Below are 12191 nucleotides of genomic sequence, written 5' to 3' on the forward strand. Positions count from 1 at the left end.
GCAAGGAAGTGGGGGAGGGTTCTAATTTTGCTCATCAAAATTCATTAAAATATAAACATATATGCAGTCAATTAATATTTGGCTCTTCATTGGTGATTGAATTAATACCTCAATTTAAATTGAGTCATTAATAGGCAAAACGGTGGGTTTGACTCAATTGTGTCAATGGCATTAAGTTTTATTTTGTTAAGACATGAATAGATTATTTTGTTCTTCTCTAAAAATGAGCAATCGAAAGTCTATCGATGTATAATTGATCAACTGACGAATTAGACACTTATAATTCAAAGTTTGCAAACTTTTGGTACAGTGATGTCAAATATAAGAAGTTTGGGACATCTAATGCAAATTTGCTAAAAGTATATGGAGTGCTAATCCACAGCCATTCTCTCCCGCATGTTTTCTCCAATTTATCTTCACTGCTAAATCCGCTCGGAACGAGGTGACTCGGTCACCTACTCTGACTCAGCTGAGTTCAGCATAACATTAAGTCAAAACAAATAAAAATGGCAGCATTTGTATCCCACTCATTTCCAAGTGCGACACTAGTAAAATCTTCTCCATCTCCAAATCATTCTTCTTCCTCTTACAGGTATTGTTTATTCTCAAACACCAAAGCCTAACTAAATTAGTTAATCACTAAATTCTCTGGTTCAATTTTGAAGCCATTTCTTGTATCAGTAAGAATAATTGTAAAGATCGAATTGAGAAGCTCTATTGCTGTTTAAGCGGAAGTTAATCGGAAAGTTTTATATAATTTTTGTTATTATTTTTGAAAAGGGTCAAAATGTCGTCCTCATCCAGTCCTGCGCTGCCTCCTCTCCCTGAAAATCGCGTTGTTGTGAGTACGGCTTCTTCGTGTTAATGAATATGCGTGTGGTAATATTGTAACGTTTCCTCTTTCCAGTATCTTATGATGGATTGAAATTTTGTTCAAGTAGTTGGGTTGCGGAGCAGTGTCGGTTGATTTTTTGGCAGCAGTGGCTTCTTATCCGAAGCCTGATGATAAGCTTAGAAGCACCAGCGCCAAGGTACTGTTTGATATTATAATTTCTATTGAATTACTATACTATGGTATAGTGTAATTTTAATCACTGACTGGAATAGTACTTCTGCGAACAGTTGATTTTTTTATTATCTTTTTATAAGTACTAGTCTTTGATACCTGCGTTGCACGAATTTTGTATTTATTGGAATTTTTATTAAAGTCAAAATTGTAGTTTTTTCAAAATTGGTTGAAGATTCGAAGTATTGGGTAAAGTCTAATCGTTTGGTTCATTACATTAGCGCAGGATGCATGAAAATTTCTTTTTCGTTTTATATTTTTTTTCCTCATTTATTTATTTTTTATTTGTTTTATTCATATTGTAAATATTTTTTTTTTATTTAAAATATTTTTAATTCTTTTTTCTTTATGAAAAAATTTATTTTTTTCAATTTTAATTAAAAAATATTTATATTGTAAGAAAACACTGCAACACGCAATTTTCATACCTCCCAAAAAATTTAAAAATAAAGATAGTATAAGACAGAAAATATTTTACAAAAAGTTACTTGTAAGTAAAAAATTTGAAGAGAGAAGAATTAAAAAGAATTTTAAATTGAAAAAAAAAATTATTTGTAACGTAAGACTACGATACTGATTTCTCTCGGCACCATATTCATATGTATTTATATTTTGTATTTCATATATATTTAATATATATTTTATACTTATGTTGAAAAAATAAAAATATGGAAAATTTTTTGAAATTCGGTTTGGTAAGTGAATGTACGATATTCTGCATTCTCGGTATTTGTAAGTGCAAAAATCGGTATATAAAAATACGGCAAGTTGCAAATACGGTAGGCAGCATATACGGTAAAGTGCAAAATACGGTAAGTTGTTTGCAAATACGGTAAGCAGCATATATGGTACACTGCCTGCAAATACAGTAAGTTGCATATATGAATTTATAATTTGTTATAAATGTATAAAATTTATTTAGTATTGAATTTCTTAAGTATTAAATGTTTTAATTCAATATTGTTTCCTTTTTTATAATTGTATTTTCGAAAAAAAAAAGTGGTTATGAAATTGCTAATTTTTAAATGTGTTTTTTCGTTGAAAATAAAAATGATTTTTATGTTATTTGTAAAAAAAAATTTATTGTAATTTTATTAGCTTAATAAGAAGATTTATTATGCATTTTTATTTTTTGCATTTTGTGAAAAATTTTGTTTATGGTGATTGACAAATATTCTTTAACACACGCATCATGCCAACAACATTTAAAAAATAATAATTTTAGTATATATTAAAAAAAAAAATTATGGAGCAAATCCTCCATAATACGGAGGCTTTATCCATAAAGCCTCCGTATTATGGAGGCTTCATGGAGATAAAACTTCCATAATATGGAGGCTCATGTGTGCTTGAGTGTCCGTAATTACGGAGGTCTCAGCGTGCATTTTTTTACTTTCTGTTTTCTTCATTGGCTCTCAGTACAATAATTTAATTTCATTTAATCAACTTAATTTTTTTAATATTCTTAAAATAAAAATACATAAAATAATAGAGACTTACTCTTTCTCTATTTTCACACGCTACAACCATGTTTCTCTATTTCTCCACACTATCTCTTTCACCATTTTCTCACGCTATCAACTATGTAGCTTTAGAAAGTTTATTTTTGAGCACATAAGTAAGTTTAAATAAAAATATTATTTTTATATATGTACGTAAAAGGTATATATTAACTATTTGGATGACCAAAAAATAATATCAATCAAAATGTTTACGAACAGTTTAAATAATCATTTATTGAGGGGGATAATTCAAGAGCAAAAGTGTGAATTCCATAAATATATGATTGAAAATATGTTTGAAGGAAAATAAATTTTAAAAAATAAAGACCAAACATATTAACAAATGAATATATTTATTTTTCGAGAAATGAGTTTTTATTACCATTTCATTTTTATCATGAAATGATTCTAATTTTAATATGTTAGATTGTGCTTCAAAATTACATAATCTATCAAATATAATTTTTAAAATAAATTTTTATAAAGTAATATGTTTTTATGATTTTTTTTTTGGAAGGTGAAATATAATAGTACTAAAAAATATAAAATAATTAATTTTTTATTAATTTTAAAAAATAAAATGTTATGGAGGTTCAACATGGAAGCTCGTGCTTGAGGCCTCCAGAATTACGGAGGCCTCAACATGAGCTTCCGTTAAACGGAGGCTCATGCTTGAACCTCCATAACATTACTTTACTAAAAATAAAATTTCACAAAAACATATTAATTTATAAAAATTAATTATAAAAATTATATTTGATAGATTATGTAATTATGAAGTACAATCTAACATATTAATATTAGAATTATTTCACGATGAAAATGAAATGGTAATAAAAACTTATTTTTCGAAAAATAAATATATTCATTTGTTAATATGTTTGATTTTCATTTTTTAAAATTTATTTTTCTTCAAACATATTTTCAATCATATATTTATGGAATTCATACTTTTACTCTTGAATTAGTGTGGAGAAATAGAGAGACATGACTTTAGCAATGTAAAAATGGAGAAAAAGTAAAGAGGGCTTTATGACATAATTCTCCACGTCGCGTAAATTGAGGAAAAGCAACAAAGTCACTGTATCAAGCACATAAAATAAACGACGTAGTTGCTTTCTCTTTATAAAAAAAAAAAAAAAAAAGTTACAATGAAATAAAATGGAAGAATCTACTGTTCTTTCTACAGTAGTGAAACATTGCCCTTTTTATATAGTAGTGACAAGTAATCAATTTGAATCTTTTATTTGTGATTGCCTTTTTTCCTAAACTCAAGATGTGGTGTCTTTTAACCTTGTGCTCGAATTATTTACTTCCAAAACAATCTGGAAACTCTTTGATTTGGGGTGTGTGTTTCTGCTGAATAGATTCAAGGAGGTGGAAATGCGGGAAATGCGTTAACTTGTGCAGCTCGTTTGGGGTTAAATCCAAGGCTGATTTCAAAGGTATTGAGATTTATGTGGTTTGTCAGCTTGTTAAGAGTTATGAGATTGCTTGGATAAAAAATTATGAATTCCATGAACAACTTTGATGTAGCCATCTGTTGACTAGGTTGCTGATGACTCTCAAGGAAAAGGAATATTGGATGAACTAGAGGCTGATGGTGTTGATTCATCGTTTATTGTGGTAGGCAACTTGTTTTGTTTTTATCTTGGAGGAACTACACTTGTACCCTGAAACTCACCTTTGTTAACATTTTTTCCTTATTTACTCCTTTTACTGATTTTGGACTTGTTATAACAAACTAGAATAATCAAGAGATGTTGAGAAGTATAGACTAAGAAATGAAACTACAATATTACACAGCATAACGTCTACTTATTATAATCTTCTTTGCAATTTTCTTACTTTCAGGTCTCTAAAGGGGGCAATTCACCATTCAGTTATATAATTGTTGACGATGAAACGTGAGTGCTTTTGCTTTGTTGGTTGCTTTGTTTTGATGATATTTTTGGTCCCATAAGGTAACACGACTTATCTGGTTGTCCATATTTGATGTAACTTTCTTCTCTTAATTTTTTGCTTTTGTAGCCAATCATTCTGGAGTTGTAACTTGTCTATAATCGTACCACTGAACTTGAATATTTTCTTGAGTCATAAATGTTGTGTTATTGAGATTGGTGACTTTATGCAAATTACTTGCCTTCAGCAAATGGTCTAATAATATTTTAGCTGTGCTTTTACGAACGAGGTTGTAGTGTTAAACAGGATGAAGCTTTGTTCAATGATGTGAAACCATTACGAAGAGACTATTTATAAAATGTGAAACCCTAGACTGTAGCCCAAACAAAAGAAAAGACCAAACATCCCATAACAAAGAAAGGTAAATTATGATACTATCTAACTCGTAGAAACAATAATTTATTTATTCTTTTTTGTAGAAAACAGAACAGAACCCACAAAACAACAGTAGAAACTATGAGTACTTGGATAGTCAAGAGTACTACAGCATATTTTGCTCTCCTAATGAAATCTAGTTCAGGATCCCTCTTTGGCTCTATGTTCTTTCCTAGTACTTATTATCCAAAATGTCAAGCGCTTGAGAAACCAAACTTGAAAGGTCATATTTTTCGAAGCTTTCTGCTTTTAGAAAAATGGTGAAAATTTTCTTCTTGTCAAATATGAACCTTGTGTGATATTTCAGGAAAACTCGAACTTGTATTCACACTCCAGGATACCCTCCCATGATACCTGATGATCTAACAAACTCGAAATTGTTAGCTTCATTGGATGGAGCAAAACTAGTCTATTTTGATGGAAGACTACATGAAACTGCTCTAGTTGTAGCTCAGGAGGTGATAATCACATGGCTTGGTTTTCACTAATTGTGTTTATCATTATCACTGATTAATTGGATTTTAGATTAAAAGTAAACTTCACTGTGCATGATTTTCCAGTGCAGGCAACTCGCAGAGGCATTCCTATTCTAATTGATGCAGAAAGGAAGAGGGAAGGGCTGGATGATCTTTTGAGTTTATCTAGCTATGCTATATGCTCAGCAAAATTTCCACAGGCAAGCTTTGACTTTCTTATGATCTATTTTATAACAGATGCTCTCCAATTCTATATTTAGATTTGATTTGTAACTGAACCTAATTATGGATCTCAATCGAAATCAAAATATTCTCATCCATCATATACTTTTTGGAAAAAGAAGCATCTTCACATTGTTAATTTTTTTCTCTTAAGAGTCATCGTTGTCATCATAGAAGTTGACAAACTTGAGATGGAAAAATATTATACAGCTCAAAGACTGATGTTCTACATTGGTGTGATTATTATAAGGATTTCCTTTTCTTTTTCCATCTTTTTGTCCAATGATGTCGTATTATTTTAATTAGGTCGAGATTATTTCACAGGTCAATGTTACTGTTTTCTGTGGGTTTTAGATGGTGAAGTTAGTTGATCATATTTTGTTTGACAGGCTTGGACCGAGGCTCCGTCTGTCCCTAGCGCACTTGTATCCATGCTTTTAAAATTGCCAAGTATCAAGTTTGTGATTGTCACATTAGGTGAAGAGGGCTGTCTAATGCTAGAGAGGTGTGTGAGTGGTATGTATGTAAATTCCTCTTCTGCTATCGATTACTGGTTTGTATTACATATTCCCTGTATTTACCTTCGTATTTGAAATTTTATTTTGGCAGAAAATGTTCATTCTGAAGAAGTGGATGTGGATGATTTATTGGAGATGCTGAAGGACAAAAAGGATAATAACACAACCATACCTATATGCATACCATCGGTAATTGCCCTTTGGTTCCCTGAAAATTTTTGGTGCTCTTTGGGCACTTTTGTCATGTTTGGACGATTTTATATGTTCACTGTGGGCCTGTGGCTCTAGTGCATGCATTAATAATAAAAGAAGTGATCTGAGCTTCAAGTTTTCTACATCACAAACTTGAGAAATCAGTTCTGATGAATAGAAAAGCTTGATGCACAGCAGCACTAGTAGCTGTGCTAAGTGTATCATTTTGAGTTCCTGTCACTACATGGGATTAAAGCATCTGCAATCACCATATCTTGAAGTGAGAGAACCTTTGATTAGTTATACAAAATTTTCCTGGCTATTTTTCTGTCTGCTATCGATATATTAATTTAAATATTAAACTAAAATACATTTTACTTCGTCAAAACTTGCGTGGCAAGTAGTGTAATTTCTGTTCCCAAATCAAGGGAACGAGTTGGGCACACCCTTGTCTGCCCCAGTCAATATTCAGAAGATTGAAAATTCGTACACTTGTACAGATTCAGTACAACTGCCTCTGGAAATTCTAAATGTTTTTGCCAAGCATATAGGCTGTATAACTTCTAGATCTCGTACAATTAGGCAAATAATGAAGGAGTAGTAATGATATTTAGATATCTGCTAGCTGTTATGTCCATCCTTTATTCTCCTTCTCCTTCTCCTTCTCCATCTGTTTTGAACTTAGCTTTTGGAACTAAGTTATATGAAGTTGAATGATAGCCCTCAGTAGGTAAAGATTTTTTTTCGTTTTCATACCTAATAATCTTTTATTATTAAATAGTCTCCATATACTTGTATTTATTCTTTGTGTTTTCAGAATATGGTAATCAAACATGTATGTTTTGATAGTTGATGGAGAAAAAAATACACTAACATCATCACTTGGTTATCCCTGAAACTAAAAGTCTTCATATCTGTTGGGTAGTGCCAAGTGCTACGAAAATCTGAGATATTGATTCATGAGGATAGTCAAGAGTACTACAGCATATTTTGCTCTCCTAATGAAATCTAGTTCAGGATCCCTCTTTGGCTCTATGTTCTTTCCTAGTACTTATTATCCAAAATGTCAAGCGCTTGAGAAACCAAACTAGGTCATATTTTTCGAAGCTTTCTGCTTTTAGAAAAATGGTGAAAATTTTCTTCTTGTCAAATATGAACCTTGTGTGATATTTCAGGAAAACTCGAACTTGTATTCACACTCCAGGATACCCTCCCATGATACCTGATGATCTAACAAACTCGAAATTGTTAGCTTCATTGGATGGAGCAAAACTAGTCTATTTTGATGGAAGACTACATGAAACTGCTCTAGTTGTAGCTCAGGAGGTGATAATCACATGGCTTGGTTTTCACTAATTGTGTTTATCATTATCACTGATTAATTGGATTTTAGATTAAAAGTAAACTTCACTGTGCATGATTTTCCAGTGCAGGCAACTCGCAGAGGCATTCCTATTCTAATTGATGCAGAAAGGAAGAGGGAAGGGCTGGATGATCTTTTGAGTTTATCTAGCTATGCTATATGCTCAGCAAAATTTCCACAGGCAAGCTTTGACTTTCTTATGATCTATTTTATAACAGATGCTCTCCAATTCTATATTTAGATTTGATTTGTAACTGAACCTAATTATGGATCTCAATCGAAATCAAAATATTCTCATCCATCATATACTTTTTGGAAAAAGAAGCATCTTCACATTGTTAATTTTTTTCTCTTAAGAGTCATCGTTGTCATCATAGAAGTTGACAAACTTGAGATGGAAAAATATTATACAGCTCAAAGACTGATGTTCTACATTGGTGTGATTATTATAAGGATTTCCTTTTCTTTTTCCATCTTTTTGTCCAATGATGTCGTATTATTTTAATTAGGTCGAGATTATTTCACAGGTCAATGTTACTGTTTTCTGTGGGTTTTAGATGGTGAAGTTAGTTGATCATATTTTGTTTGACAGGCTTGGACCGAGGCTCCGTCTGTCCCTAGCGCACTTGTATCCATGCTTTTAAAATTGCCAAGTATCAAGTTTGTGATTGTCACATTAGGTGAAGAGGGCTGTCTAATGCTAGAGAGGTGTGTGAGTGGTATGTATGTAAATTCCTCTTCTGCTATCGATTACTGGTTTGTATTATATATTCCCTGTATTTACCTTCGTATTTGAAATTTTATTTTGGCAGAAAATGTTCATTCTGAAGAAGTGGATGTGGATGATTTATTGGAGATGCTGAAGGACAAAAAGGATAATAACACAACCATACCTATATGCATACCATCGGTAATTGCCCTTTGGTTCCCTGAAAATTTTTGGTGCTCTTTGGGCACTTTTGTCATGTTTGGACGATTTTATATGTTCACTGTGGGCCTGTGGCTCTAGTGCATGCATTAATAATAAAAGAAGTGATCTGAGCTTCAAGTTTTCTACATCACAAACTTGAGAAATCAGTTCTGATGAATAGAAAAGCTTGATGCACAGCAGCACTAGTAGCTGTGCTAAGTGTATCATTTTGAGTTCCTGTCACTACATGGGATTAAAGCATCTGCAATCACCATATCTTGAAGTGAGAGAACCTTTGATTAGTTATACAAAATTTTCCTGGCTATTTTTCTGTCTGCTATCGATATATTAATTTAAATATTAAACTAAAATACATTTTACTTCGTCAAAACTTGCGTGGCAAGTAGTGTAATTTCTGTTCCCAAATCAAGGGAACGAGTTGGGCACACCCTTGTCTGCCCCAGTCAATATTCAGAAGATTGAAAAGTCGTACACTTGTTCAGATTCAGTACAACTGCCTCTGAAAATTCTAAATGTTTTTGCCAAGCATATAGGCTGTATAACTTCTAGATCTCATACAATTAGGCAAATAATGAAGGAGTAGTAATGATATTTAGATATCTGCTAGCTGTTATGTCCATCCTTTATTCTCCTTCTCCTTCTCCATCTCCATCTGTTTTGAACTTAGCTTTTGGAACTAAGTTATATGAAGTTGAATGATAGCCCTCAGTAGGTAAAGATTTTTTTTCGTTTTCATACCTAATAATCTTTTATTATTAAATAGTCTCCATATACTTGTATTTATTCTTTGTGTTTTCAGAATATGGTAATCAAACATGTATGTTTTGATAGTTGATGGAGAAAAAAATACACTAACATCATCACTTGGTTATCCCTGAAACTAAAAGTCTTCATATCTGTTGGGTAGTGCCAAGTGCTACGAAAATCTGAGATATTGATTCATGATAATGTGTTGATCTAATTTTGTCCTCCAGGGTGTGGCAAAATTGCATGCTAAAGGGATAGGAACTGTCACTGGCAGGATGCTTTTGGGAACAGCTGAGAAAATCCCACCCTCAGAACTTGTCGATACAACTGGTGCTGGTGATTCGTTCATTGGAGCAGTTGTTTATGGTTCGTAATTTGATTTCATATTATCTTGGTTCATGCTTTTGTATTTGGCTAGGGAGAGGGGTTATGATCTTAATTTCTAAAACGTAGGATTAAAAAAAGTTAATTTTGCAAAATTAAATCCAATATTGCCTTTGACGCAAACGACTGAGGGTTTACAAACAACCCATTGATGATTCAATGTGCCCTGGCGAGTTCGAATGCTGTTAAATTCTTTTGTTCATTTTGGTTTATGGTCTATATTGCTATGATACACCTCACTCTTCCAAAAACATTTTGTAGCTATTTGTGCCAACATGCCTCCAGAAAAGATGTTGCCTTTTGCTGCTCAAGTGGTTAGTTTAACTCTCTTGTGGTCCAATACTTAAAATATCGAAAATTTTATTCGTTAGTTGAAAGATTTCGAATCTTGTTTGATTGCAAGAGAAACTCATTATATCATAGCATTGTTGGACTACAGGCTGCAATTGGTTGCAGATCTTTGGGAGCCAGAACGGGCCTTCCACATCGCTCAGACCCTCGCTTGATGCCTTTTTTACAGTAGAGGTCCCAAGTGATGGCATTGATGCAATGGGTGAGACAAACTCGATATCTTGTCATCGACTTGGTCTTTTTCTCCTCGTGTTTTTTATGGGTTTCTTTTGGATCGATATCCTGATTCTTTTGTTACAGTACTTGTCTTACGAACAATATTTACTTCTTCGTAATTTTGAATCCTTGCCTTTTCTAGAGTAGAAAATACCCAGGCTTTCGCTCGATCAGATCTGACTGTTGAGCTTTGCCAAAGATGTTTGAACCTTTTCAGAATTTTGTATTTCTGATATCAAAAACTTACTTTTGTAAAAGTAGTTTTAATCCAGTTTTCGAAAAAAAAGTACTTAAGTGCTTTTTTAAGTTAGCCAATGTGTTCGCAGCTTTTTGTGGGCTGCATCGATAAAAGAGAATCATATTACAATAACATCAATAGCAGAATCCACATTACAGCAAAAGATTCATTAAAACAGAAGATAGGACAAGACAAGAATCTAAAGCTAACCATAATAAAGATGTCTTAAGCCCGTTATCCAAATTCTAAAACCTAATTGACTAAAAACAGAATATTGAGTGCATTTTACAACATGCTATCAGCATTTGTAGGCAGCCTCTTGAAGAAACTAACAGCACTTGAAGGCAATCTGTTCCTGAATCTGGGTGGCCTCAGATAATACAAACCACTTAGAGCCACAACCCACCGGATTGGCACCAAATAGAACCCGAACCACCACCACCGCCACCGCCACCGCCACCATTAGTCACCTGTTTAACCTCGTCATTTTGAGACAGATAAAGCTTCAAACTTATCTCGCCACGAACATGGGAAAACAAACTCCTTTTCTCTAGTGTATAAAGCTGAGCCATTTCTTCACCTTCTTTTGCAATGCCTGTCCCTGAAATCCTAACTTTTCCAAGAAAATTCCTGCTACTGTTAGACCTCCTCTCGTTGAACACATTCACTTCTATGGTCCTGTAAGGAAGGTCTGCGACGTCGTTTACGTGAAAAACCAACTTTTCATTCCATAGAGGATTAAGTTCTCTGTGCTTAACCTGAGTTCTTAGCTTTTGGTTCTCAAACTCAACCTCTACAAATGGTGAAGATGAACCCTCCCCGTCTTTTGGCATTAGATTGTGCGCCGCCACCACCTCCACCACCAGCTTTTCCTTGTAGCTATTATTCATGGCCGAGGGCTAGGGAGAGGGAGAGGGAGAGGGAGAGGGAGAGGGTTGAATGGAGTATTGATAGAAGGAAGGTGACAGAGTGAGACAGAATTGGAGACTGGATTTTGAGTTTATCTCATAAAGACGTACAGCTCATTAGGACAATGCGTGTCGCACAATCGCTGTTAATATTTTATAATTCTACTTACTGCTTATTAATGTGCTGAGTAATCAACATTAATGGGTTTAATTAATGATTAGTAGTTAGGTATGAAAATTTTGCCCCGTTTGGATATGATTTTTCAGGCCAAAAATTAAAAATTAAAATTTTATTTAATATAGTCAACCGTCATTTTTTACTTTTTCACTCACAGTCAAGACCTACTTTTCTATCTGACAATCAAAAAATTGATTCTAAAAATCAATATCAAACAGGCCTTTTATGATATGGCTTGACACATTAAAAGCAAATCCATATTTGGATGAAATTTATAAATATTTAAATCACTTTAATTTGTACAATTTGAGATATTTACAAGTACCATTTACTTATTATTTATAATTTACAAGTACTATTTACTTATTATTTCTATTTTATTTCTATTTACTTACAATTTAACTTGTTTGAAATTAATTCTTAAACATACTCATTTTTTGTAACATGAATTTGAGTAATGCACATTTAAGATATAGAATATATAAAAGAGAAATCACGTTATTCTTTTAAAAATAATATTGTGATAGAGAAAAAATTTTACTTTAAAAAGAATATTATTTAT

At 32.7% G+C, this 12191-nt stretch overlaps 2 protein-coding genes across 2 annotated transcripts; both read left to right on the plus strand.

Moving 5' to 3' along the window:
* Positions 1-388: 388 nt before the first annotated feature.
* On the plus strand, positions 389-10572 carry LOC111371621 (ribokinase). Its single transcript, XM_022993688.1, has 13 exons — positions 389-592; positions 781-841; positions 942-1031; positions 3936-4013; positions 4120-4194; positions 4423-4475; positions 5213-5363; positions 5471-5581; positions 5993-6119; positions 6213-6310; positions 9582-9720; positions 10000-10052; positions 10178-10572. Exons 1-13 carry the CDS (start codon positions 507-509, stop codon positions 10259-10261), a joined length of 1206 nt encoding a protein of 401 aa, XP_022849456.1. The 5' UTR covers positions 389-506; the 3' UTR covers positions 10262-10572.
* On the plus strand, positions 7283-8586 carry LOC111371622. The gene is made up of 4 exons (XM_022993689.1): positions 7283-7639; positions 7747-7857; positions 8269-8384; positions 8489-8586. The coding sequence occupies exons 1-4, from the start codon at positions 7529-7531 to the stop codon at positions 8502-8504; spliced, it is 354 nt and encodes a 117-aa protein (XP_022849457.1). The 5' UTR covers positions 7283-7528; the 3' UTR covers positions 8505-8586.
* Positions 10573-12191: the final 1619 nt, after the last annotated feature.

The sequence above is a fragment of the Olea europaea genome, chromosome 22 (assembly GCF_002742605.1).
Source record: "Olea europaea var. sylvestris chromosome 22, O_europaea_v1, whole genome shotgun sequence".
Classification (NCBI taxonomy): domain Eukaryota; kingdom Viridiplantae; phylum Streptophyta; class Magnoliopsida; order Lamiales; family Oleaceae; genus Olea; species Olea europaea.

Excerpts from the sequence above, each read along its gene's own strand:
- LOC111371621 (XM_022993688.1), top strand. The coding sequence starts at position 507 with ATGGCAGCATTTGTATCCCACTCATTTCCAAGTGCGACACTAGTAAAA. Across the intron at positions 4,014-4,119 it reads ATCCAAGGCTGATTTCAAAG|GTTGCTGATGACTCTCAAGG; the intron begins GTATTGAGATTT and ends TCTGTTGACTAG. Across the intron at positions 6,120-6,212 it reads GCTAGAGAGGTGTGTGAGTG|AAAATGTTCATTCTGAAGAA; the intron begins GTATGTATGTAA and ends TTATTTTGGCAG.
- LOC111371622 (XM_022993689.1), top strand. The coding sequence starts at position 7,529 with ATGATACCTGATGATCTAACAAACTCGAAATTGTTAGCTTCATTGGAT. Across the intron at positions 7,640-7,746 it reads CTCTAGTTGTAGCTCAGGAG|GCAACTCGCAGAGGCATTCC; the intron begins GTGATAATCACA and ends TTTCCAGTGCAG. Across the intron at positions 7,858-8,268 it reads GCTCAGCAAAATTTCCACAG|GCTTGGACCGAGGCTCCGTC; the intron begins GCAAGCTTTGAC and ends TTTGTTTGACAG.